This window comes from Bombina bombina, chromosome 8 (genome assembly GCF_027579735.1).
Source record: "Bombina bombina isolate aBomBom1 chromosome 8, aBomBom1.pri, whole genome shotgun sequence".
NCBI lineage: Eukaryota > Metazoa > Chordata > Amphibia > Anura > Bombinatoridae > Bombina > Bombina bombina.
Genome location: NC_069506.1, coordinates 131,331,398 through 131,358,816, shown reverse-complemented (window position 1 = coordinate 131,358,816; position 27,419 = coordinate 131,331,398). Strand labels below are relative to the sequence as shown.

The 27,419-nt window shown below is 39.8% G+C and overlaps 1 protein-coding gene across 1 annotated transcript in view; it reads left to right on the top strand.

Moving 5' to 3' along the window:
* Nucleotides 1-27,419, top strand: part of ILVBL (ilvB acetolactate synthase like) — a 144,732-nt gene that overhangs the window by 74,542 nt on the left and 42,771 nt on the right. The window contains exons 12-15 of the mRNA XM_053690578.1: nucleotides 6,421-6,590; nucleotides 7,681-7,751; nucleotides 9,271-9,342; nucleotides 9,439-9,544. Of these exons, the coding sequence (XP_053546553.1) occupies nucleotides 6,421-6,590; nucleotides 7,681-7,751; nucleotides 9,271-9,342; nucleotides 9,439-9,544 (419 nt within the window). The remainder of the gene's footprint in view (nucleotides 1-6,420; nucleotides 6,591-7,680; nucleotides 7,752-9,270; nucleotides 9,343-9,438; nucleotides 9,545-27,419) is intronic.

Genomic DNA, 27,419 nt, shown 5'->3' with positions numbered 1-27,419 from the left:
CAAATGTTGAAACACTTGAAAATGATGCAGCATAGCTGTAAAAAGCTGACTAGAAAATATCACTTGAACATCTCTATGTAAAAAATAAAGATTTCTTTCATGTAATTAGCAAGAGTCCATGAGCTAGTGACGTATGGGATATACATTCCTACCAGGAGGGGCAAAGTTTCCCAAACCTTAAAATGCCTACAAATACACCCCTCACCACACCCACAAATCAGTTTTACAAACTTTGCCTCCGATGGAGGTGGTGAAGTAAGTTTGTGCTAGATTCTACGTTGATATGCGCTCCGCAGCAGGTTGGAGCCCGGTTTTCCTCTCAGCGTGCAGTGAATGTCAGAGGGATGTGAGGAGAGTATTGCCTATTTGAATGCAGTGATCTCCTTCTACGGGGTCTATTTCATAGGTTCTCTGTTATCGGTCGTAGAGATTCATCTCTTACCTCCCTTTTCAGATCGACGATATACTCTTATTTATATACCATTACCTCTGCTGATTCTCGTTTCAGTACTGGTTTGGCTTTCTACAAACATGTAGATGAGTGTCCTGGGGTAAGTAAATCTTATTTTCTGTGACACTCTAAGCTATGGTTGGGCACTTTGTTTATAAAGTTCTAAATATATGTATTCAAACATTTATTTGCCTTGACTCAGGATGTTCAACTTTCCTTATTTTTCAGACAGTCAGTTTCATATTTGGGATAATGCATTTGAATCAATCATTTTTTCTTACCTTCAAAAATTTGACTCTTTTTTTCCTGTGGGCTGTTAGGCTCGCGGGGGCTGAAAATGCTTCATTTTATTGCGTCATTCTTGGCGCGGACTTTTTTGGCGCAAAAATTATTTTCCGTTTCCGGCGTCATACGTGTCGCCGGAAGTTGCGTCATTTTTTGACGTTATTTTGCGCCAAAAATGTCGGCGTTCCGGATGTGGCGTCATTTTTGGCGCCAAAAGCATTTAGGCGCCAAATAATATGGGCGTCTTATTTGGCGCTAAAAAATAAGGGCGTCGCTTTTGTCTCCACATTATTTAAGTCTTATTTTTTCATTGCTTCTGGTTGCTAGAAGCTTGTTCTTTGGCATTTTTTTCCCATTCCTGAAACTGTCATTTAAGGAATTTGATCAATTTTGCTTTATATGTTGTTTTTTCTCTTACATATTGCAAGATGTCTCACGTTGCATCTGAGTCAATAGATACTACAGGAAAATCGCTGTCTAGTGCTGGAGCTATCAAGCTAAGTGTATCTGCTATAATATTTGGTATCTGTTTCTCCAGCTGTTGTTTGTATTGCATGTCATGACAAACTTATTAATGCAGATAAAATTTCCTTTAGTACTGTTACATTACCTGTTGCTGTTCCGTCAACATCTAATTTTCAGAGTGTTCCTGATAAACATAAGAGATTTTATTTTTTAAATCCATTAAGAAGGCTATGTCTGTTATTTCTCCTTCTAGTTTACATAAAAGTCTTTTAAAACTTCGTTTTTTTCAGATGAATTTTTAAATGAACATCATCATTCTGATACTGATAATGGTTCTTCTGGTTCAGAGGTTTCTGTCTCAGAGGTTGATGCTGATAAATCTTTGTATTTGTTCAAGATGGAATTTATTCGTTCTTTAAAGAAGTATTAATTGCATTAGAAATAGAGGATTCTGGTCCTCTTGATACTAAATCTAAACGTTTAATTAAGGGTTTTAAATCTCCTGTAGTTATTCCAGAAGTGATTAATCTCCCTGATGCTATTTCTGAAGTAATTTCCAGGGAATGGAATAATTTGGGTAATTCTTTTACTCCTTCTAAACGTTTAAGCAATTATATCCTGTGCCATCTGACAGATTAGAGTTTTTTTGGGACAAAATCCCTAAGGTTATGGGGCTGTCTCTACTCCTGCTAAATGTGCTACTATTCCTACGGTAGATAGTAATTCATTTTAAGGATCCTTTAGATAGGAAAATTGAATCCTTTCTAAGAAAAGCTTACTTATGTTCAGGTAATCTTCTTAGACCTGCTATATTTTTAGCGGAGGTTGCTGCAGCTTCAACTTTTTGGTTAGAAGCTTTAGCGCAACAAGTAACAGATCATAATTTTATAGCATTATTATTATTCTATAACATGCTAATAATTTTATTGGTGATACCATCTTTTGATATCATTAGAGTTGATGTCAGGTATATGTCTCTAGCTATTTTAGCTAGAAAAGTCTTATGGATTAAACTTGGAATGCTGATATGTCTTCTAAGTCAATTTTGCTTTCCTTTTCTTTCCAGGGTAATAAATTATTATTTCAACTGTTTCTGGAAGGAAGGGAACTTTTTTACCAAAGGATAAAAAATCTAAGGTAAATTTAGATCTAATAATCATTTTTTTTTCCGTTCCTTTCCTCACAATAAGGAACAAAAGCCTGATCCTTCATCCTCAGGAGCGGTATCAGTTTGGAAACTATTTCCAGTTTGGAATATATCCAAGCCTTATAGAAAACCTATAGCCAGCTCCTAAGTACCCATGAAGGTGCGGACCTTATTCCAGCTCAGCTGGTATGGGGCAGATTACGTTTTCTTCAAAGAAATTTTGATCAATTCCGTTCTCAATTTCTGGTTTTAGAACATTGATTCAGAAAGGTACAGCATTGGCTTCAGCTAAGGCCTCCTGCTAAGAGATTTTTTTCTTTCCCGTGTCCCAGTTAACACAGCAAAGGCTCAGCATTTCTGAAATGTGTTTCAGATCTAGAGTTGACTGGAGTAATTATGCCAGTTCCAGTTCTGGAACAGGGGCTGGGGTTTTATTTTATCTCTTCATTGTACCAAAGAAGGTCAATTCCTTCAGACCAGTTCCGGATCTATCAATATTGAAAGGATACCAACATTCAGTTTCTGTAGGACTGTCCTGCCTTTTGTTTAGCAAGGGCATTATATGTCTACAATAGATTTACAGGATGTGTATCTGCATATTCCGATTCATCCAGATCACTTTTAGTGTCTGAGATTCTCTTTTTAGACAAGCATTACCAGTTTTGTGGCTCTACCGTTTGGCCTAGCCTCAGTTCCAAGAATTTTTTTCAAAGATTCTCGGTGCCCTTCTTTCTGTAATCAGAGAACAGGGTTTTGGTATTTCCTTATTGGACGATATCTGGGTACTTGCTCAGTCTTCTCATTTTCGAAGAATCTCATATGAATCGACTTGTGTTGTTTCTTCAAGTTCATGGTTGGAGGATCAATTTACCAATCAGTTCATTGATTCCTCAGACAAGGGTAACCTTTTTAGGTTTCTAGTATAGATTCAGTGTCTATGACTCTGTCCTTGTCAGACAAGAGAAGTTTAACATTGATTTCAGCTTGTCAAAACCTTCAGTCACAATCATTCCCTTTGATAGCCTTATGCATGGAAATTTTAGGTCTTAGGACTGCCGCATCAGATGCGATCTCCTTTGCTCATTTTCACATGCGACCTCTTCAGCTCTGTATGCTGAACCAATGGTGCAGGGATTACTCAAAGATATCTCACTTAATATCTTTAAACCGATTATACGACACTCTCTGACATGGTGGACAGATCACCATCGTTTAGTTCAGGGGGCTTCTTTGTTCTTCCGACCTGGACTATAATCTCAACAGACGCAAGTCTTACAGGTTGGGGAGCTGTGTGGGGGTATCTGACGGCACAAGGGGTTTGGGAATCTCAGGAGGTTAAATTTCCGATCAATATTTTGGAACTCCGTGCAATTTCAGAGCTCTTCAGTCTTGGCCTCTTCTGAAGAGAGAGTTGTTCATTTGTTTTCAGATAGACAATGTCACAACTGTGGCATACATCAATCATCAAGGAGGGACTCACAGTCCTCTGGCTATGAAAGAAGTATCTCGAATTTTGGTTTGGGCGGAATCCAGCTCCTGTCTAATCTCTGCGGTTCATATCCCAGGTATGGACAATTGGAAAGCGGATTATCTCAGTCGCCAAACGTTGCACCTGGGCGAATGGTCTTCACCCAGAGGTATTTCCTCAGATTGTTCAAATGTGGGAACTCCCAGAAATAGATCTGATGGCTTCTCATCTAAACAAGAAACTTCCCTGGTATCTGTCCGGATCCAGGGATCCTCGGGCGGCGGCAGTGGAGGCATTATCTCTTCCTTAAAAGTGTCATCCTGCCTATATCTTTCCGCCTCTAGTTCTTCTTCCAAGGGTATTCTCCAATATTCTAAGGAATGCTCGTTTGTCCTGCTGGTAGCTCCAGCATGGCCTCACAGGTTTTGGTATGCGGATCTTGTCCGGATGTCCTCTTGCCAGCTGTGGACTCTTCCGTTAAGACCAGTCTTCTGTCTCAAGGTTCTTTTTTCCATCAGGATCTCAAAACCTTAATTTTAAGGTGTGGAGTTTGAACGCTTGATTCTTGGTCAAAGAGGTTTCTCTGACTCTGTGATTGATACTATCAGACAGGCTCGTAAATCTGTATCTAGAGAGATATATTATAGAGTCTGGAAGACTTATATTTCTTCAGGATGGTTTAGATAAAGGTTTGTCCGCAAGTTTCTTGAAAGACAAATCTCTGCTCTTTCTGTTCTTTTTCACAGAAGGATTGCTAATCTTCCTGATATTCATTGTTTTGTACAAGCTTTGGTTCGTATAAAATCTGTCATTAAGTCAATTTCTCCTCCTTGGAGTTTGAATTTGGTTCTGGGGGCTCTTCAAGCTCCTCCTTTTGAACCCATGCATTCTTTGGTCATTATATTACTTTCTTGGAAAGTTTTGTTTCTTTTGGCCATCTCTTCTGCCAGAAGAGTCTCTGAATTATCTACTCTTTTTTTGTGAGTCTCCTTTTCTGATTTTGCATCAGGATAAGGCGGTGCTGCGAACTTCTTTTGAATTTTTTACCTTAGGTTGTGAATTCTAACAACATTAGTAGAGAAATTGTGGTTCCTTCATTATGTCCTAATCCTATGAATTCTAAGGAGAAATCATTGCATTCTTTGGATGCTGTTAGAGCTTTGTAATATTATGTTGAAGCTATTAAGTCTTTCTGAAAGACTTCTAGTCTATTTGTCATCTTTTCCGGTTCTAGAAAAGATCAGAAAGCTTCTGCCATTTCTTTGGCATCTTGGTTGAAATCTTTATTTCATCATGCCTATGTTGAGTCGGGTAACACTCCGCCTCAAAGGATTACAGCTCATTCTACTAGGTTAGTTTCTACTTCCTGAGCGTTTAAGAATGAAGCTTCGGTTGATCAGATTTGCAAAACAGCAAATTGGTCCTCTTTGCATACTTTTACTAAATTCTACCATTTTGATGTGTTTTCTTCTTCTGAAGCAGTTTTTGGTAGAAACGTACTTCAGGCAGTGGTTTCAGTTTGAATCTTCTGCTTATGTTTTTTCATTAAAAATTTTATTCTGGGTGTGGATTATTTTCAGCAGGAATTGGCTGTCTTTATTTTATCCCTCCCTCTCTAGTGACTCTTGTGTGGAAAGATCCACATCTTGGGTAATCATTATCCCATACGTCACTAGCTCATGGACTCTTGCTAATTACATGAAAGAAAACATAATTTATGTAAGAACTTACCTGATAAATTCATTTCTTTCATATTAGCAAGAGTCCATGAGGCCCGCCCTTTTTTGTGGTGGTTTTGATTTTTTTGTATAAAGCACAATTATTCCAATTCCTTATTTTATATGCTTTCGCACTTTTTTCTTATCACCCCACTTCTTGGCTATTCGTTAAACTGAATTGTGGGTGTGGTGAGGGGTGTATTTATAGGCATTTTAAGGTTTGGGAAACTTTGCCCCTCCTGGTAGGAATGTATATCCCATACGTCACTAGCTCATGGACTCTTGCTAATATGAAAGAAATGAATTTATCAGGTAAGTTCTTACATAAATTATGTTATTTTACCTCAAAATGTCCAAAGTATTCACACCCCATTGTAAATGACTTTAAGCAGCAAATCAGTATGCCTGTCCTGGGACAGGCAAGGGAGCGAGCTTTGTGCACACTCATCTTATTTCCCCATTTGGTTTAAGGAAGTTTACTATGAAATCTCATGAGATCACAGTAAAAGAGTTCATGACCTCAGCATTGTTGATGCTTCTGATTCTTACACAGAACTTACTCTGGTGAGCTGAGGAGAATGTGAGGTAAAATATTTTCCTTTTTTACATAGAGATGCACAGGTGATATTTTCCTGTCAGCTTTTTACAGTTATACTGCATCACTTTCAAGTGATTTAGCATATGAGTATTATGTCCGTTTAAGTTACAGGAAAATAAATAATGAAAGTGCATTGCAGTTTGTTCATTAGACATAATTTATGGGGCATTACATTTTGAGTTGATTGTTCCTTAACTAATAATATTATAATTTTTTACAACAAACTATGATAACTGATTTGAAACCTTTATAATATTTTTCTGTTGATTTTTCTCATTTGTTTTTAAGGAAAAAAGCTGATGAAAAAACAGAGCTACACCTGAACCCCCTTAAGGTATTGCATCTTGTGGAAGAAGCTATGGCAGAGGACAGTATCATTGTAGCTGATGGGGGGGATTTCGTAGGCAGTGCCGCTTACATCCTTCGTCCAAGAGGTCCTCTCCGCTGGCTGGATCCAGGTAATTTCTATAACTTTTTGTGAGCTTGTTTGTCTGAGGTTTAAAGGGACAGTAACGTCATTATTAGACATTCATGTTTCAGATAGAGAATACAATTTTAAACAACTTTCAAATTTACTTCTATTATTTATTTTGCTTCTTTCTCTTGTTATCCTTTGCTCAAATGTTTATCTTGGAAAGCTCAGGAGCAGCAAAGAACCTAGGTTCTAGCTGCTGATTGGTGGCTGCATATATATATATATATATATATATATACAGGTGGCCCTCGGTTTACAACGGTTCAATTTGCACCATTTCAGAATAACAACCTTTTTTTTCAGTCATGTGACTGCTATTGAAAAGCATTGAGAAGCAGTGCATTGATTAAAAAAGCCAGTAGGTAGAGCTGTCCGCTTGTGTTGCAGCAAAGATATGCAAGCCAAGCAAGCTGAAATTAATCAGTTTAACCAGACCTGAGCTATCGAGCAGCTTGCAAAGGAACAAGATCTTCCTGTCTATAAATCAGTCCAGATTGGAATGCATAGAAAGAACTGTTTGCATAAAAATGCACGTAAAGTCTGTGTTGTGTATTAGGTTTATAATGCTGTTTAGCATTTAAAGTCTTAATTTCAAAGCTTTAAAAATAATGTATTAGGTGTTACTTATGCCAATTTTGAGAGGGGCCTGGAACTTATCTCCCTCACTTCCCATTGACTTACATAATAAATTGGGTTTCAATTTACAACGGTTTCGATTTACAACCATTTCCTTCTGGAACCTAACCCCGGCGTAAACTGAGGGCTACCTGTGTATATATATATATATATATATATATATATATATATATATATATATATATATATATATATGTATATATATATATATATATATATATATACACACCATTTGTCATTGGCTTACCCGTGTTTTCAGTTAGAAACCAGTAGTGCTCCTTCAACAAATGATCCCAAGAGAATGAAACAAATTTGATAATAGAAGTAAACTGGAAAGCTGGGTTTCATGTCCCTTTAAGCTGGTTTGAAAAATCAGACATTTAACAGGAATACGGAAATTCTTTGTCATGTTATTTGATTATATTGTAATATTTCAGGTGCCTTTGGAACTCTGGGTGTTGGAGGTGGATTTGCTTTGGGAGCTAAGCTTTGCCGCCCTGATTCTGAGGTGAAACTTTGAGATATATATATATTTTCACTGGACTGTACCATTGTTTATAACAGTAGATAATCAATGCGTTAATGAAACAGTGAACACCTTGGAATTTTAATATAAAATGTTTATTTATGCAAAATTTAACAACTGCAATTATTTTGACCCCATTTCTTGTAATGTAGATCTGAAAATTGAGCAATTTCTAATTCTCAGAACTTGACATGCACACAGCTAACCCTGTTACAAATCTGGCCCTAATTGGATTTATCAGATAGAAACTGAAAAACAATGTAGTTTATACTAATCTTATGACAGTGACTAGCCTTGTTGTCTATGGACTAAAGCCCAGATTGGCTCCTCCAAGTAAGGAAAATGTTGGGTGGAGTTTGGCTTTTGAAAACTAACTGCAGTAAAAAGGACTTGGCTGATATGTTACTCTTTAGCAACATAACACAAATGTTTTCTAATTACAAGGTGTTTACTGTGCCTTTAATGAGGTTTTATTAAATGATTTATACTTCAAACCATCTGAGATACTACTGGAATTCAAATTTAAGTGGTGAGTTAATGATGTTTATTTTTATAAAGGGTTATTTCATTTCCTTAGGCTGAAATGTAATGCTTTATTTTATTAAGGCTTTTATAATTTTGCTTTAAAAATAATTAAATAGACATTAAAAATTTTGAGATGGTAATATAAAATGATAAATTGTGTGTATATATATATATATATATATATATATATAAAACTTCAATAATATACTTTCATTATTTATTTTGTCCCTTTTTTCCTGTATTTACATTCTGAAATTGTGAGCATTTCAGTTCCTGTTAGAAACAGAAGTGCAGAACACTGTTATATTCCACACAGCCATTGGCTGCACACTCCAGTGACTTTTTTATAACTGTCTCTAATTGGCCACAGCAGATAACGTAACCTAAGTTACAATATGGCAGATCCCATTGTTTTATAGACACTAAAACTTTACACTTATTTTGTCAATATTTAAACAATGAATGACACTTTAAAAAATACATCTGCATGTTATTTTCAGACTATTTTTTTATTTGAATGCATCATTCTATCTAGCGTTTATTTAGTGTTTAATGTCCCTTTTAGTCTTGTTTAAAGTTACAAAGAAATACTCTATCTAGGTGCTGAAACCCTTTGCTAGGAGTGTAACTAAAAGAATGGCCAAGGGTGAAAAAATACCAAAGTGTATGGTCAAGTAATATATGTACAATCTTAATGGGTACTGGATAATAGGAATATTCCCTATAAATTACTCCAATCAGTAGTTACATTTACAAATAAGTTTTTTTAATGTGCTCAGCTAGCTCCCAGTAGTGCATTTCTGTTCTGGATCTGACTTTAAGTATGTGTTTAATCCCTTTGCATGAGTTAAACACATAGTTATATGCAAGCTAGAGCACAATAATAAAATTCTCTAACATTAGAGTATTTTCTTTTTGCACGTTTATGTTTCTTTGACTTTTTTTTATATTCATTTCATTTCTTCCCTTCCTTTAGGTTTGGATTATCTTTGGTGATGGATCTCTTGGGTACAGCATTGTTGAGTTTGACACGTACACACGTCATAAGGTGCATTTCAGTTGTATTGTGCACGTAGCAGATTATATTTATATTTTACGTAACTTTTAATGTGCCTTTCCTTGTCATCCAATAATCTTGTTGTAGACTCCAGTCATCGCTCTTGTTGGAAATGATGCCTGCTGGAGTCAGATTGCACGAGAACAGGTACCCATGTTGGGTAGTAATGTTGCCTGTGGCCTGGCATTCAATGGTAAGTAATCTTAACCTTCACTTCAAGGTATATAGAAGACTGGTAATATATTAGATGCTGTAGGAAGATGACAAAAATATATCAGGTTCAATCTTAAGATCCTCTTTGATCTGTTTTTTATAATAATTAACCTGCCAAGTGAACCAATAGTAATAGAATTATAACTCCCAATCTATTTCCTTACCATGTGCATTAAAGGACCATTAAATACAGTAGATTTGCATAATCAAAAAATGCATAACAAGGCAATACAATGGCACTTAGTCTGAACTTCAAATGAGTAGTAGATTGTTTCTGACAAATTTCAAAGTTATGTATATTTCCACTCCCCCTGTACCTTGTGACAGCCATGAGCCAATCACAAATGCATACACGTTTATTCTGTGAATTCTTGCACATGCTCAGTAGGAGCTGGTGACTCAAAAAGTGTAAAGTGTATATTTTATTAATGGAAGTAAATTGTGAAGTTGTTTAAAATTGCATGCTCTATCTGAATCATGAAAGTTTAATTTTTACTTGAGTGTCCCTTTAACCCCTTAAAGACCAGGCATTTCAGACAAAAACTTCCCTAAAAGACCAGGGCATTTTTAGCATTTTTGTCGTCAATATATATATTTTAATAGACACCCCAAAGTATTGATATAGGCCCATTTTAGTATATTTCATGCCACCATTTCACTGCCAAATGCGATAAAATAATAAAAAAACAAACTTAACTTTTTCACAATTGTAGGTTTCTCACTGAAATTATTTACAAACAGCTTGGGCAATTATGGCATAAATGGTTGTAAATGCTTCTCTGAGATCGCCTTTGTTAAGAAATAGCAGACATATATTGTATGCTTTGGCATTGCTTTTGGGTAATTAGAAGCCCGCTAAATGCCGCTGCACACTACACTTTATTATGCCCAGCAGTGAAGGGGTTAATTATGTAGCTTGTAGGGTTAATTTTAGCTTTAGTGTAGAGATCAGCCTCCCACCTTACACATCCCACCCCCTGATCCCTCCCTGACCTTCCTCAAACAGCCCTATTCCCTCCCCCACATTACAGTTGTCACCGTCATCTTAAAGGGACACTAAACCCAAAAAATGTCTTTCATGATTCAGGCAGAGAATACAATTTTAAACAACATTCCAATTTACTTCTATTATCTAATCTGCTTTATTTTTTAGATATCCTTTGTTGAAAAAATAGCAATGCACATGGGTGAGCCAATCACACGAGGCATCTATGTGCAGCCCCCAATCAGCAGCTACTGAGCCTATCTAGATATGGTTTTCAGCAAAGAATATCAAGAGAATTAATCAAATTAGATAATAAAAGTAAAATAGAAAGGTGTTCAAAATGGCATACTCTTTCTAAATCATGAAAGAAAAAATTTGGGTTTCATGTCCCTTTAAGTACTGGCAGAAAGTCTGCCAGTATGAAAATAAAAGCATTTTTCTTTCATGTAATTGGCAAGAGTCCATGAGCTAGTGACATATGGGATATACAATCCTACCAGGAGGGGCAAAGTTTCCCAAACCTCAAAATGCCTATAAATACACCCCTCACCACCCCCACAATTCAGTTTTACAAACTTTGCCTCCTATGGAGGTGGTGAAGTAAGTTTGTGCTAAGATTTCTACGTTGATATGCGCTTCTCAGCATTGTTGAAGCCCGATTCCTCTCAGAGTACAGCGAATGTCAGAGGGACGTGAAGGGAGTATCACCTATTGAATACGATGATTTCTCTAACGCGGGTCTTTTTCATGGGTTCTCTGTTATCGGTCGTAGAGATTCATCTCCTACCTCCCTTTTCAGATCGACGATATACTCTCAAATTTGCCATTACCTCTACTAAGAACTGTTTTAGTACTGGTTTGGCTATCTGCTATATGTGGATGGGTGTGTTTTGGTAAGTATGTTTTTATTACTTAAGACACTCTCAGCTATGGTTTGGCACTTTATGTAAATTATATAAAGTTCTAAATATATGTATTGTACTTATATTTGCCATGAGTCAGGTTCATGTATTTCCTTCTGCAGACTGTCAGTTTCATATTTGGGAATATAAACACTTTAAGAAATTTATTTCTTACCTGGGGTTTAGTCTTTTTCAATTTGACTACTTTTTGTATTTGCGGGTATTAGGCCCGCGGGTGCGTCAAATGTTAGACTTTATTGCAGCATTTTTGGCGCGAACTTTTTTGGAGCGGGAAATTACGTTTTTGAAGCAACTTCGTCATTTCCGGCGTCATACGTGACGTCGAGGCCTTTCACACGGCGGCGTCATTAGTGACGCAAGTGTGTCATTTCCGGTCATTTTTGGTGCCAAAAAAGTTTGTTACGTTGTGCGTCATACTTGGCGCCAATTTTTCTTCATTATTTCAATACCCCATTGTTGTTTGCCTCCTGCTTTCTTTTCTACCAAGAGGCCTATGCTTTTGCATTTTTTTCCCATTCCTGAAACTGTCATATAAGGAAATAGATAATTTTGCTTTATATGTTGTTTTTTTCTCTTACATTGAGCAAGATGTCCCAATCAGATCCTGCCTCTGAAGTTTCTGCTGGAACATTGCTGCCTGACATGGGTTCTACAAAAGCTAAGTGCATTTGTTGTAAAATTGTAGAAATTATTCCACCGAATGTCATTTGTAATAGTTGTCATGATAAACTTTTACATGCAGATAGTGTTTCTCTTGTTAAGTGTGTTCAGTCCACGGGTCATCCATTACTTAAGTGATATATTCTCCTTCCCAACAGGAAGTTGCAAGAGGATCACCCAAGCAGAGCTGCTATATAGCTCCTCCCCTCACATGTCATATCCAGTCATTCTCTTGCAACCCTCAACAAAGAAGGAGAGGAGTTGGAGTTTTTACTTAGTTATTCTTCAATCAAAAGTTTGTTATTTTAAAATGACACCGGAGTGTGCCGTTTTTTTGTATCTCAGGCAGTATTTGGAGAAGAATCTACCTGCATTTTTCTATGATCTTAGCAGACGTAACTAAGATCCGCTGGCTGTTCTCGACATTCTGAGGAGTAGGGTAACTTCAGAAAGAGGGGAATAGCATGCGGGGTCCCCCGCAAATGAGGTATGTGCAGTGCATTATTTTCTGGGAATGGAATTGACTAAGAAAACACTGCTGTTACCCATATGATATAAGTACAGCCTTTAATGCAGTAGTAGCGACTGGTATCAGGCTGATAAATGTATGCGCAGTTGAGTTATTTTCTAGGGACTAGAATTTGACTGAGAAATACTGTTAATACTGAAATAATGTTTAAGCCTTATCTGCAGTGGAAGCGACTGGTAGCAGGCTTAGTGATAACTTTGCATGACATTCAAAATGTTGTTTTTTAAAACGTTTACTGGCATGTTATTCGTTTTGTGAGGTACTTTGGTGATAAATCTTTTTGGGCATGATTTTTTTCCACATGGCTAACGTATTTTCTGCATAGAAACCGTTATATCAGGTCTCCCACTGTTGTAATATGAGTGGGAGGGACCTTGTTTTAGCGCCTTGTTGCGCAGTTAAAATTCTAGCACAGTCTTCCTGTTTCTTCCTCCTTGATCCAGGACGTCTCTAGAGAGCTCAGGGGTCTTCAAAATTCGTTTTTGAGGGAGGTAATCAGTCACAGCAGATCTGTGACAGTGTGTTTGACTGTGATAAAAGCGTTAAATCTTAATTTGATATCCGTTTTTGGGTATTGAGGGGTTAATCATCCTTTTGCTAATGGGTGCAATCCTCTGCTAATTAATACATTTCTCGTTAAGAATTGTTGACTATAACTGAATTAGTTTTCTTTGTTATTCAACTGTGTTTTTTAAAAGCGCTGCAGCGTTTTTTATATTGCTTGTAAACTTATTGAAAGTGATTTCCAAGCTTGCTAGCTTCATTGCTAGTCTGTTTAAACATGTCTGATACAGAGGAATCTGCTTGTTCATTATGTTCAAAAGCCAATGTGGAGCCCAATAGAAATATGTGTACCAATTGTATTGATATTACTTTGAATAAAAGTCAATCTGTACCGATAAAGAAATTATCACCAGACAACGAGGGGGAAGTTATGCCGTCTAACTCTCCTCACGTGTCAGTACCTGCGTCTCCCGCTCGAGAGGTGCGTAAAATTGAGGCGCCAAGTACATCAAGGCCCTTACAAATCACTTTACATGATATGGCTAATGTTATGAAAGAAGTATTATACAATATGCCCGAATTAAGAGGCAAGCGCGATAGCTCTGGGTTAAGGACAGAGCGCGCTGATGACACGAGAGCCATGTCTGATACTGCGTCACAATTTGCAGAACATGAGGACGGTGAGCTTCATTCTGTCGGTGACGGTTCTGATCCGGGGAGACCGGATTCAGAAATTTCAAATTTTAAATTTAAGCTTGAGAACCTCCGCGTGTTACTAGGGGAGGTGTTAGCGGCTCTGAATGATTGCGACACGGTGGCAATCCCAGAGAAATTATGTAGGTTGGATAGATACTATGCGGTACCGGTGTGTACTGACGTTTTTCCTATACCAAAAAGGCTTACAGAAATTATTAGTAAGGAGTGGGATAGACCCGGTGTGCCCTTTTCCCCCTCCTCCGATATTTAGAAAAATGTTCCCTATAGACGCCACCACACGAGACTTATGGCAGACGGTCCCTAAGGTGGAGGGAGCAGTTTCTACTTTAGCCAAGCGTACCACTATCCCGGTGGAGGATAGCTGTGCTTTCTCAGATCCAATGGATAAAAAATTAGAGGGTTACCTTAAGAAAATGTTTGTTCAACAAGGTTTTATATTGCAGCCTCTTGCATGCATTGCGCCTGTCACGGCTGCAGCGGCATTCTGGTTTGAGTCTCTGGAAGAAGCGATTCGCACAGCACCATTGGATGAGACTTTGAGCAAAGTTAGAACGCTTAAACTGGCTAATGCGTTTGTTTCGGATGCCGTAGTGCATTTAACCAAACTTACGGCTAAATATTCCGGATTCGCCATACAGGCGCGCAGGGCGCTATGGCTTAAATCCTGGTCAGCAGATGTAACTTCTAAGTCTAAACTACTTAACATTCCTTTCAAAGGGCAGACCTTATTCGGGCCCGGCTTGAAGGAAATTATTGCTGACATTACGGGAGGTAAGGGCCACACCCTTCCTCAGGACAGGGCCAAATCAAAGGCCAAACAGTCTAATTTTCGTGCCTTTCGTAACTTCAAGGCAGGAGCAGCATCCACTTCCTCCGCTCCAAAACAGGAAGGAACTACTGCTCGTTACAGACAGGGTTGGAAAGGCAACCAGTCATGGAACAAGGGCAAGCAGGCCAGAAAGCCTACTTCCGCCCCTAAGACAGCATGAAGACAGGGCCCCCTCTCCGGAGACGGATCTAGTGGGGGGCAGACTTTCTCTCTTCGCCCAGGCCTGGGCGAGAGATGTACAGGATCCCTGGACGTTGGAGATTATATCTCAGGGATACCTTCTGGATTTCAAAACTTCTCCTCCACAAGGGAGGTTTCATCTGTCAAGGTTATCAACAAACCTAGTACAGAAAGAGGCATTTCTACAATGTGTACAAGACCTCTTAGTGATGGGAGTGATCCACCCAGTTCCGCGAACGGAACGAGGACAAGGGTTTTACTCAAATCTATTTGTGGTTCCCAAAAAAGAGGGAACCTTCAGACCAATCTTAGACTTAAAAATCTTAAACAAATTCCTAAGGGTTCCATCGTTCAAGATGGAAACTATTCGGACCATCCTGCCCATGATCCAAGAGGGTCAATATATGACCACAGTGGACTTAAAGGATGCCTACCTTCACATACCGATTCACAAAGATCATTATCGGTACCTAAGATTTGCCTTTCTAGACAGGCATTACCAGTTTGTAGCTCTTCCCTTCGGGTTAGCTACGGCCCTGAGAATTTTTACAAAGGTTCTGGGCTCACTTCTGGCGGTACTAAGACCACGAGGCATAGCGGTGGCTCCGTACCTAGACGACATTCTGATTCAAGCGTCAAGTTTTCAAAATGCAAAGTCTCATACAGAGATAGTTCTAGCATTTCTGAGGTCGCATGGGTGGAAAGTGAACGTGGAAAAGAGTTCTCTGTTACCGCTCACAAGGGTTCCTTTTCTAGGGACTCTTATAGATTCTGTAGAGATGAAGATTTACCTGACGGAGTCCAGGTTATCAAAGATTCTCAATGCTTGCCGTGCCCTTCACTCAATTCCAAGCCCATCAGTAGCTCAGTGTATGGAAGTAATCGGCTTGATGGTCGCGGCAATGGACATAGTGCCATTTGCGCGCCTGCATCTCAGACCGCTGCAACTATGCATGCTAAGTCAGTGGAACGGGGATTACTCAGATCTGTCCCCTTTGCTAAATCTGGACCAGGAGACCAGAGATTCTCTTCTCTGGTGGTTGTCACGGGTTCATCTGTCCGAAGGAATGACCTTTCGCAGACCAGATTGGACGATTGTAACAACAGATGCCAGCCTTCTAGGCTGGGGAGCAGTCTGGAACTCCCTGAAGGCTCAGGGATCGTGGACTCAGGAGGAGAAACTCCTACCAATCAACATTCTAGAATTAAGAGCAATATTCAATGCTCTTCTAGCTTAGCCTCAGTTAGCAACTCTGAGGTTCATCAGGTTTCAGTCGGACAACATCACGACTGTGGCTTACATCAATCATCAAGGGGGAACCAGGAGTTCCCTAGCGATGTTGGAAGTCTCGAAGATAATTCGCTGGGCAGAGTCACACTCTTGCCACCTGTCAGCGATCTACATCCCAGGTGTGGAGAACTGGGAAGTGGATTTTCTAAGTCGCCAGACTTTTCATCCGGGGGAGTGGGAACTACACCCGGAGGTATTTGCTCAACTGATTTGTCATTGGGGCAAACCGGATCTGGATCTTATGGCATCTCGCCAGAACGCCAAGCTTCCTCGTTACGGATCCAGGTCCAGGGACCCGGGAGCGGTGCTGGTAGATGCACTTGCAGCCCCTTGGGTTTTCAACATAGCTTATGTGTTTCCACCTTTTCCGTTGCTACCTCGACAGGAGAGAGCATAGGTGATTCTGATAGCGCCTGCGTGGCCACGCAGGACCTGGTATGCAGACCTAGTGGACATGTCGTCCTGTCCACCATGGTCTCTACCTCTGAGGCAGGACCTTCTAATTCAGGGTCCTTTCAACCATCCAAACCTAATTTCTCTGAGGCTGACTGCTTGGAGATTGAACGCTTGATTCTATCAAAGCGTGGGTTTTCGGATTTGGTTATTGATACATTGATACAGGCTCGGAAACCTGTTACCAGAAAAATTTACCATAAGATATGGCGTAAATATTTATATTGGTGTGAATCCAAGAGTTACTCATGGAGTAAGGTTAGGATTCCTAGGATATTGGCTTTTCTACAAGAGGGTTTAGAAAAGGGCTTATCCGCTAGTTCACTAAAGGGACAGATTTCTGCTCTGTCTATTCTTTTACACAAGCGTCTGGCAGGGAATCCAGACGTCCAGGCTTTTTGTCAGGCTTTGGCTAGGATTAAGCCTGTGTTTAAGGCTGTTGCTCCTCCGTGGAGCTTAAACTTGGTTCTTAAAGTTCTTCAGGGTGTTCCGTTTGAACCCCTTCATTCCATTGATATTAAGCTTTTATCTTGGAAAGTTCTGTTTTTGATGGCTATTTCCTCGGCTCGAAGAGTCTCTGAGTTATCTGCCTTACATTGTGATTCTCCTTATCTGATCTTTCATTCAGACAAGGTAGTCCTGCGTACTAAACCTGGATTTTTGCCTAAGGTTGTTTCTAACAGGAATATCAATCAAGAGATTGTTGTTCCATCATTGTGTCCTAATCCTTCTTCAAAGAAGGAACGTCTTTTGCATAATCTAGACGTGGTCCGTGCCCTGAAGTTCTACTTACAGGCAACTAAAGATTTTCGACAAACTTCTTCCCTGTTTGTCGTTTACTCTGGACAGAGGAGAGGTCAAAAGGCTTCGGCTACCTCTCTCTCTTTTTGGCTTTGTAGCATAATACGTTTAGCCTATGAGACTGCTGGACAGCAGCCTCCTGAAAGAATTACAGCTCATTCCACTAGAGCTGTGGCTTCCACTTGGGCCTTTAAAAATGAGGCCTCTGTTGAACAGATTTGCAAGGCTGCAACTTGGTCTTCACTTCATACTTTTTCCAAATTTTACAAATTTGACACTTTTGCTTCTTCGGAGGCTGTTTTTGGGAGAAAGGTTCTACAGGCAGTGGTTCCTTCTGTTTAATGTTCCTGCCTTGTCCCTCCCTTCATCCGTGTACTTTAGCTTTGGTATTGGTATCCCATAAGTAATGGATGACCCGTGGACTGAACACACTTAACAAGAGAAAACATAATTTATGCTTACCTGATAAATTTATTTCTCTTGTAGTGTGTTCAGTCCACGGCCCGCCCTGTCTTTTTGAGGCAGGTTCTAAATTTTAAATTATAACTCCAGTCACCACTGCACCCTATAGTTTCTCCTTTCTCATCTTGTTTCGATCGAATGACTGGATATGACATGTGAGGGGAGGAGCTATATAGCAGCTCTGCTTGGGTGATCCTCTTGCAACTTCCTGTTGGGAAGGAGAATATATCCCATAAGTAATGGATGACCCGTGGACTGAACACACTACAAGAGAAATAAATTTATCAGGTAAGCATAAATTATGTTTTCTATCAGTAATAGTACATTGCCAGTTGCAGTTCCTTCAACTTCTAATGTGCATGATATACCTGTAAATTTTTAAAGAATTTGTTTCTGATTCTATTTATTATGAAGGCTTTGTCTGCATTTCCACCTTCTAATAAACGTAAAAGGTCTTTTAAAACTTCTCATTTAGCTGATGAAATTTCAAATGACCAACAACATAATAATTCATCCTCTTCTGATGAGGATCTATCTGAAACAGAAGATCCTTCCTCAGATATTGACACTGACAAATCTACTTATTTATTTAAAATAGAGTATATGCGTTCTTTATTAAAAGAAGTGTTAATTACTATGGATATTGAGGTAACCAGTCCTATTGACGTTCAGTCTAATAAACGTTTAAATGCTGTTTTTAAACCTACTGTGGTTTCCCCAGGTGTTTTCCCCATTCCTGAGGCTATTTCTGATATGATTTCTAGGGAATGGAATAAGCCAGGTACTTCCTTTATTCCTTCTTCAAGGTTTAAGAGATTGTATCCTTTACCAGCAAAATCTATAGAGTTTTGGGAAAAGGTCCCCAAAGTTGATGGGGCTATTTCTACTCTTGCTAAACGTACCACTATTCCTATGGTAGATAGCACTTCCTTTAGGGATCCTTTAGATAGGAAGCTTGAATCTTATCTAAGGAAGGCCTATTTATATTCAGGTCATCTTCTCAGACCTGCTATTTCTTTGGGTGATGTTGCGGCTGCATCAACTTTCTGGTTGGAAAATTTAGCGCAACATGAATTGGATTCTGACATATCTAGCATTGTTCGCTTACTGCAACATGCTAATCATTTTATTTGTGATGCATTTTTTTATATTATCAAAATTGATGTTAGATCTATGTCTTTAGCTGTATTAGCTAGAAGAGCTTTGTGGCTTAAAACTTGGAATGCTGATATGACATCTAAATCTAGATTACTATCTCTTTCTTTCCAAGGTAATAATTTATTTGTTTCTCAGTTGGATTCTATTATTTCAACTATCACTGGAGGAAAAGGAGTTTTTTTGCCTCAGGATAAAAAACCTAAGGGTAAATCTAAGGCTTCTCACCGTTTTCGTTACTTTCGTCAGAATAAGGAACAAAAACTCAATCCTCCTCCCAAGGAATCTGCTTCCAGTTGGAAGCCTTCCTCAAATTGGAATAAATCCAAGCCATTTAGGAAACCAAAGTCTGCCCCTAAGTCCGCATGAAGGTGCGGCCCTCATTCCAGCTCAGCTGGTAGGGGGCAGATTAAGGTTTTTCAAGGATTGTTGGATAAAATCTGTCCAAAATCATTGGATTCAGAGCATTGTCTCTCAGGGGTATCGAATAGGATTCAAAGTAAGACCTCCTGTGAGAAGATTTTTTCTCTCACGCATCCCTGTAAATCCAGTAAAAGCTCAGGCCTTTCTGAAGTGTGTTTCAGACCTGGAGTCTTCAGGGGTAATCATGCCAGTTCCTCTTCAGGAACAAGGTTTGGGGTTTTATTCAAACCTATTCATTGTACCAAAGAAAGAAAATTTGTTCAGACCAGTTCTGGATCTGAAAATTTTGAATTGTTATGTAAGAGTACCAACTTTCAAAATGGTGACTATAAGGACTATTCTGCCTTTTGTTCAGCAAGGACATTATATGTCCACAATAGACTTTCAGTTTCTGAGATTCTCTTTTCTAGACAAGCACTACCAATTTGTTGCTCTTCCATTTGGCCTATCAACAGCTCCAATAATCTTTTCAAAGGTTCTGGGTGCCCTACTATCTGTAATCAGAGAACAGGGTATTGCGGTGTTTCCTTATTTGGACGATATCTTGGTACTAGCTCAGTCTTTACATACTGCAGAATCTCACACAAATCAACTAGTGTTGTTTCTTCGGAAATATGGTTGGAGGATCAATTTACCAAAAAGTTTGATTCCTCAGACAAGGGTCACCTTTTTAGGCTTCCAGATAGATTCAGTGTCCATGACTCTGTCTCTAACAGACAAGAGACGTTTAAAATTGGTTGCAGCCTGCCGGCACCTTCAGTCTCAGTCATTCCCTTCAGTGGCTATGTGCATGGAAGTTTTAGGTCTCATGACTGCAGCATCGGACGCAATCCCCTTTGCTCGTTTTCACATGAGACCTCTACAGCTTTGTATGCTGAATCAATGGTGCAAGGATTATACAAAGATATCACAATTAATATCCTTGAATCCCAATGTATGACACTCTCTGACATGGTGGATAGATCACCATTGTTTGGTTCAAGGGGCTTCTTTTGTTCGCCCAACCTGGACTGTGATCACAACAGATGCGAGTCTTTCAGGTTTGGGGATCTCTGACAGCACAAGGGGTTTGGAAATCTCAAGAGGCGAGATTACCAATAAATATTTTAGAACTCCGTGCAATTCTCAGGGCTCTTCAGTTCTGGCCTCTACTAAAGAGAGAACCGTTCATTTGTTTTCAGACAGACAATATCACAACTGTGGCTTATGTCAATCATCAGGGTGGGACTCACAGTCCCCAAGCTATGAAAGAAGTATCTCGGATACTTGCCTGGGCGGAATCCAGCCCCTGTCTAATATCTGTGGTGCATATCCCAGGCGTAGACAATTGGGAGGCGGATTATCTCAGCCGCCAGACTTTACATCCAGGGGAGTGGTCTCTCCATCCAGATGTGTTTTCTCAGATTGTTCAGATGTGGGGGCTTCCAGAGATAGATCTCATGGCCTCTCATCTAAACAAGAAACTTCCCAGATACCTGTCCAGGTCCAGGGATGTTCAGGCGGAAGCAGTGGATGCACTGACACTTCCTTGGTGTTATCAACCTGCTTACATCTTTCCGCCTCTAGTTCTCCTTCCAAGAGTGATCTCCAAAATCATCATGGAACAGTCTTTTGTGTTACTGGTGGCTCCAGCATGGCCACACAGGTTTTGGTATGCGGATCTAGTTCGAATGTCCAGTTGCCCGCCTTGGTCACTTCCGTTTCGGCCGGACCTACTGTCTCAAGGTCCGTTTTTCCATCAGGATCTCAAATCATTAAATTTGAAGGTATGGAAATTGAACTCTTAGTTCTAAGTCATAGAGGTTTCTCTGACTCAGTGATTAATACTATGTTACAAGCTCGTAAATCTGTTTCTAGAAAGATTTATTATAGAGTTTGGAAGACTTACATTTCATGGTGTTCTTCTCATAAATTCTCCTGGCATTCTTTTAGAATTCCTAGAATTTTACAGTTTCTTCAGGATGGTTTAGATAAGGGTTTGTCTGCAAGTTCCTTGAAAGGACAAATCTCCGCTCTTTCTGTTTTATTTCACAGAAAGATTGCTATTTTTCCTGATATTCACTGTTTTGTACAGGCTTTAGTTCGTATTAAACCTGTCATTAAATCAATTTCTCCTCCTTGGAGTCTTAATTTGGTTCTGAAGGCTTTACAGGCTCCTCCATTTGAGCCTATGCATTCTTTGGACATTAAACTACTTTCCTGGAAAGTGTTGTTCCTTTTGGCTATTTCTTCTGCTAGAAGAGTTTCTGAGCTATCTGCTCTTTCTTGTGAGTCTCCTTTTCTGATTTTTCATCAGGATAAGTCAGTTTTGCGGACTTCTTTTCAATTTTTTCCTAAGGTTGTGAATTCTAACAACATTAATAGAGAAATTGTTGTTCCTTCCTTGTGTCCTAATCCTAAGAATTCTTTGGAGAGATCCTTACATTCTTTGGATGTGGTAAGAGCTTTGAAATATTATGTGGAAGCTACTAAAAATTTCAGGAAGACTTCCAGTTTATTTGTTTTATTTTCTGGTCCTAGGAAGGGTCAGAAAGCTTCTGCTTTTTCCTTGGCTTCTTGGTTGAAACTTTTGATTCATCAAGCTTATTTGGAGTCGGGTCAGACCCCGCCTCAGAGAATTACAGCTCATTCTAGTAGATCAGTCTCCACTTCGTGGGCTTTTAAGAATGAAGCTTCAGTTGATCAGATTTGCAAAGCAGCAACTTGGTCCTCTTTGCATAAATTTACTAAATTCTACCATTTTGATGTATATGCTTCTTCGGAAGCAGTTTTTGGTAGAAAAGTCCTTCAGGCAGCTGTTTCAGTTTGATTCTTCTGCTTTTGATTTGTTTTTTTCTTTCAAAAGTGAAAATAACGTATTTTTTGGGTTGTGGATTATTTTTTCAGCGGAATATGGCTGTTTTTATTTTATTCCCTCCCTCTATAGTGACTCTTGAGTGGAAGACTCCACATCTTTGGTATTGATATCCCATATGTCACTAGCTCATGGACTCTTGCCAATTACATGAAAGAAAACATAATTTATGTAAGTACTTACCTGATAAATTCATTTCTTTCATATTGGCAAGAGTCCATGAGGCCCACCCTTTTTTTTGGTGGTTATGATTTTTTTGTATAAAGCACAATTATTTCCAAATTTCCTTTGTTGATGCTTTCTACTCCTTTCTTTATCACCCCACTGCTTGGCTATTCGTTAAACTGAATTGTGGGTGTGGTGAGGGATGTATTTATAGGCATTTTGAGGTTTGGGAAACTTTGGTAGGATTGTATATCCCATATGTCACTAGCTCATGGACTCTTGCCAATATGAAAGAAATGAATTTATCAGGTAAGTTCTTACATAAATTATGTTTTTTTTTTAATATATATTTACTGCAGTGTAGTATCCCCCCCCAAAAAATCTCTATAACCATCCCCCCTCTACCTATTTGCCACCATCTTAGGATATTGGCTTTTTTTTAAATTAATTTGAAATCCCCATTTTCTTTTTTAAGACACGATGAGTCCACGGATCATCTTAATTACTAATGGGATATTCACCTCCTGGTCAGCAGGATGAGGCAAAGAGCACCACAGCAGAGCTGTTAAATAGCTCCTCCATTCCCTCCCACTCCAGTCATTCTCTTTGCCTACGTTAGTGATATGAAGAGGTAAAGTGAGGTGTTAGTATAGATTCTTCAATCAAGAGTTTATTATTTTTAAAGTAGTGCCAGAGTGTGCTGCTTTGTTCTAGGGTGTAGCCGTAGTCCATATCAGTCTCTTCAGTAGAGCTCTTGGTGGCTTTAGAGCAATGGGAACTGGTGGGACATAATTCTCACTGCGCCTCCCATACATTTGTGCTGCCCTAATCCTGATTTCCTAAGCAAGATTTTTCAGGCTTTATCTTTCTCCATAGGGCTATGGGAGGGAGAGGACCTCCTAAACCTGCTGAGCTGCCCTGCGTTCGGGCAGAATACAAAGGTAAGTGCTGACTTTTTATTATTCTGGGACTGAAGAAACAAAGAGGATTCAGGACAGAGGAAGTATAGCACTTTACTGGGACATATATCTCATATATATATATATATATATATATATTTATTTATATATATATATATATATATATATATATATATATATATATATAGGAGGATTCTATCACAGCATGGTAATGGCAGGCACTGGGTCTGAGGAGAGTGGCTTTTCTGGGGTCATTTGAACCGGGCTGTATTCAATAGGGCTCAGGAAATATGTTCATTAGACAGAGGGCTAATCTGTTTGATGTATAGTCTTAAAATGTAATGCACTCTTATACCTTCATCGGTATTACTATTGCCTCAGGTTCACAAGAAGGGGTCAGTTAGCTCATGGTAGTCGGTCTCTAAGAATAATTATGGCGTCCGGGAGAGCGTGTATGGTTACGCCCACGAAGGGCGGGGTTATGTTTTGGCGCCGTTTTTTTCTCAGAGGGGCAATTACAATGTCTATCTGTTGCGATATGTGTTATTACGCCCACGAGGGGCAGGGCTGTGTTTAAGGCCGTCTTAGGCTGCACTCGCTTTATCGGAAGATAGAGCAGTTTCTTTTACAAGATACGACGAGTCCACAGATTTCATCCTTACTTATGGGATATCGCCTCCTGGTCAGCAGGAGGAGGCAAAGAGCACCACAGCAGAGCTGTATATATAGCTCCTCCCTTCCCTCCCACTCCAGTCATTCTCTTTGCCTGTGTTAGTGATAGGAAGAGGTAAAGTGAGGTGTTAGTTTAGATTCTTCAATCAATAGTTTATTATTTTTAAATGGTACCAGTGTGTGCTATTTTTCTCAGGGCTAGAGCTACAGGCTTTTCAGCAATGGACTGGGGAGACTTTCATTCTTTCTGCGACTCCCATATTGTTTGCTGCTTTGCTGATGGTCTTAGCAGATATTATCTAAGACCCTGTTTGTCCCCACAGATCTGCTGGAGGTGAGAAAAGAACATCTCCATTGTGTGGGACAGCCTCATACTGCGTTCAGCATTAAGGTATGTACAGTCATTTGCTTCTGGGGAGACTGAAGTATCTCAGAACAGACTGGCACTTATTCCCTATACCGGGAAGGGGTAATCAGTTTGCACAGGGTAAGATTGTGTGCATGGGTATCCCCTATTTATTAGGTGAAGTTCAGCAGGTGCTATCAGTTCCCTAATAAAGGATTAACCCGGTGGATGTGATTAGATTTTACAGAATACAGGAAAGCTTTTTAAAAGTCTTATGGTGATTCCCTGTTATTGCAGCTTTATTGCGGAGCAGTAAAAACCTATACGGCTTTAATTTTTAAAGACACAGTACACTCGTTTTTCAGCAAATTTTATAAAAGTGTTTGCCTTTTATTTTAATCACATTTAAAACGACCAATATTGCTATTGCTGGTTTTTGTCATGGCTGACTTTCAGGAAAGTACATGTTCTATGTGTTTAGATGCCAATGTGGAACCCCCTATTCCTTTTTGTCCCTCATGTACTGAGAGGGCTTTACAGTTTAAAGAACAAATTTTCTTTAATGCAAGTATATCTAAGGATGTTTCTCAGCCTGATGAGACTCAGGGTATGCCTCAACTTTCTCCCCAAGCGTCACAACCTTTAACGCCCGCTCAGGCGACGCTGTGTTCTTCAACTGCGTCCACTTCATTCACTCTGCAGGATATGGGTGCAGTTATATCATCCACTCTTTCAGAAGTTTTATCTAAGTTGCCAGCTTTACAAGGCAAACGCAGTAGGACAGAGGCCCATGTGGTCCCTGCGACTTCTGATGCTTTGATGGCTATCTCCGATGTACCCTCCCAGGGCTCTGAATTGGGGGGTAGGGAGGCCCTGTCTGAGGGGGAACTGTCTGATTCAGGAAGTGCTTTGCCCCCGACAGAGTCGGACGTCATGTCCTTCACGTTTAAGCTTGAACACCTCCGTCTTTTGCTGCAAGAGGTTTTGGTGACTCTGGACGACTGTGACTCTATTGTGGTCCCACCAGAGAAATTGAGTAAGATGGACAGATACTTAGAGGTCCCTTCTTATTCCGATGTTTTTTCGGTTCCTAAGAGAATTTCGGAAATTATTGCGAGGGAATGGGAAAGACCGGGTATCCCGTTCTCCCCTTCCCCTATTTTTAAGAAAATGTACCCTATAGCTGACACAGTTCGGGATTTTTGGCAGACAGTCCCTAAGGTGGAGGGAGCTATCTCTACCCTGGTGAAGCGTACGACTATCCCTATCGAGGACAGTTGTGCTTTCAAAGACCCCATGGATAAGAAATTGGAGGGTCTTCTTAAAAAACTCTATGTTCATCAAGGGCTTTTATTGCAACCGTCACGACTGTGGCTGCTTTTTGGTTTGACGCTCTAGAAGAGTCTCTTACGACTGAGACTTCTTTAGAGGAAATACAGGATAGAATTAAGTCCCTTAAGCTGGCTAATTCCTTTATTACGGATGCTTCCTTTCAGATCACCAAATTGGCGGCTAAGAGTTTGGGATTCTCCATCTTAGCACGAAGAGCCTTATGGTTAAAATCTTTTTCTGCGGATGTGTCCTCTAAATCCAAGCTTTTGGCTATTACTTTCAAGGGAAAGACCCTTTTCGGGCCTGACTTGATAGAAATCATTTCTGACATTATGGGAGGTAAGGGTCATCTCCTCCCTCAAGACAAATCATCTAAGCAAAGGGGACGACAGAGTAATTTTCATTCCTTTCAAAATTTCAAGGGAGTCCCCTCTTCCGCTAAACAGGAAGGGAATTATTCACAAGCCAAGCCCACCTGGAGACCCAACCAGGCTTGGAACAAGGGTAAACAACCCAAGAAGCCTGCTGCTGCTACCAAGACAACATGAAGGGGCGGCCCCCGATCCGGGACCAGATCTAGTAGGGGACAGACTTTCTCTCTTTGTCCAGGCTTGGATAAGAGACGTTCAGGATCCCTGGACATTAGAAATCGTGTCTCAAGGGTATCAGTTGGAGTTCAAAAATTCCTTCCCCAGGGGAAGGTTTCTTCTTTCACGATTGTCTGTAGACCAGATAAAAAGAGAGGCGTTCTTAGGTTGTGTAAAAGACCTCTCCTCTATGGGAGTAATTTGTCCCGTTCCAATACAGGAACAGGGGCAGGGGTTTTACTCAAATCTTTTTCTTGTTCCCAAAAAAGAGGGATCATTCCGACCCATTTTAGATTTCAAGAGTCTAAACAAGTTTCTCAGAGTTCCATCCTTCAAGATGGAGACTATTCGGACAATTCTTCCATTGATCCAGGAGGGTCAATATATGACTACTGTGGACTTAAAGGATGCATATCTTTATATTCATATCCACAGAGATCATTACAAGTTCCTGAGGTTTGCCTTTCTGGACAAACATTTTCAGTTTGTGGCCCTTCCTTTCAGGCTGGCCACAGCACCCAGAATTTTCACAAAGGTTCTGGGGTCTCTACTGGCGGGTTCTCAGGCCGCGAGGTATTGCGGTGGCGCCTTATCTGGACGATATTCTGATTCAGGCATCGTCTTATCAGCTGACAAAGTCTCATACCGACATTGTTCTATCCTTTCTAAGGACTCACTGGTGGAAAGTGAATCTAGAAAAGAGTTCACTAATTCCACAGACAAGGGTTCCTTTCCTGGGAACTCTAATCAACTCTCTATCCATGAAAATCTTCTTGACGGAAGTCAGGAAGTTAAAGATTTTTAATACATGCCGATCCCTTCAGTCCAATCCTCTGCTATCAGTGGCTCAGTGCATGGAGGCATTTGGATTGATGGTGGCGGCAATGGACATCATTCTGTTTGCTCGTTTTCATCTCACACCTCTACAACTGAGCATGTTCAGACAATGGAATGGAGATTATGCAAATTTGTCTCCTCAAATAGATCTGGATCAGGATACAAGGGACTCTCTTCTTTGGTGGTTGTCGCCAGATCATCTGTCCCAAGGGACGTGCTTCCGCAGACCC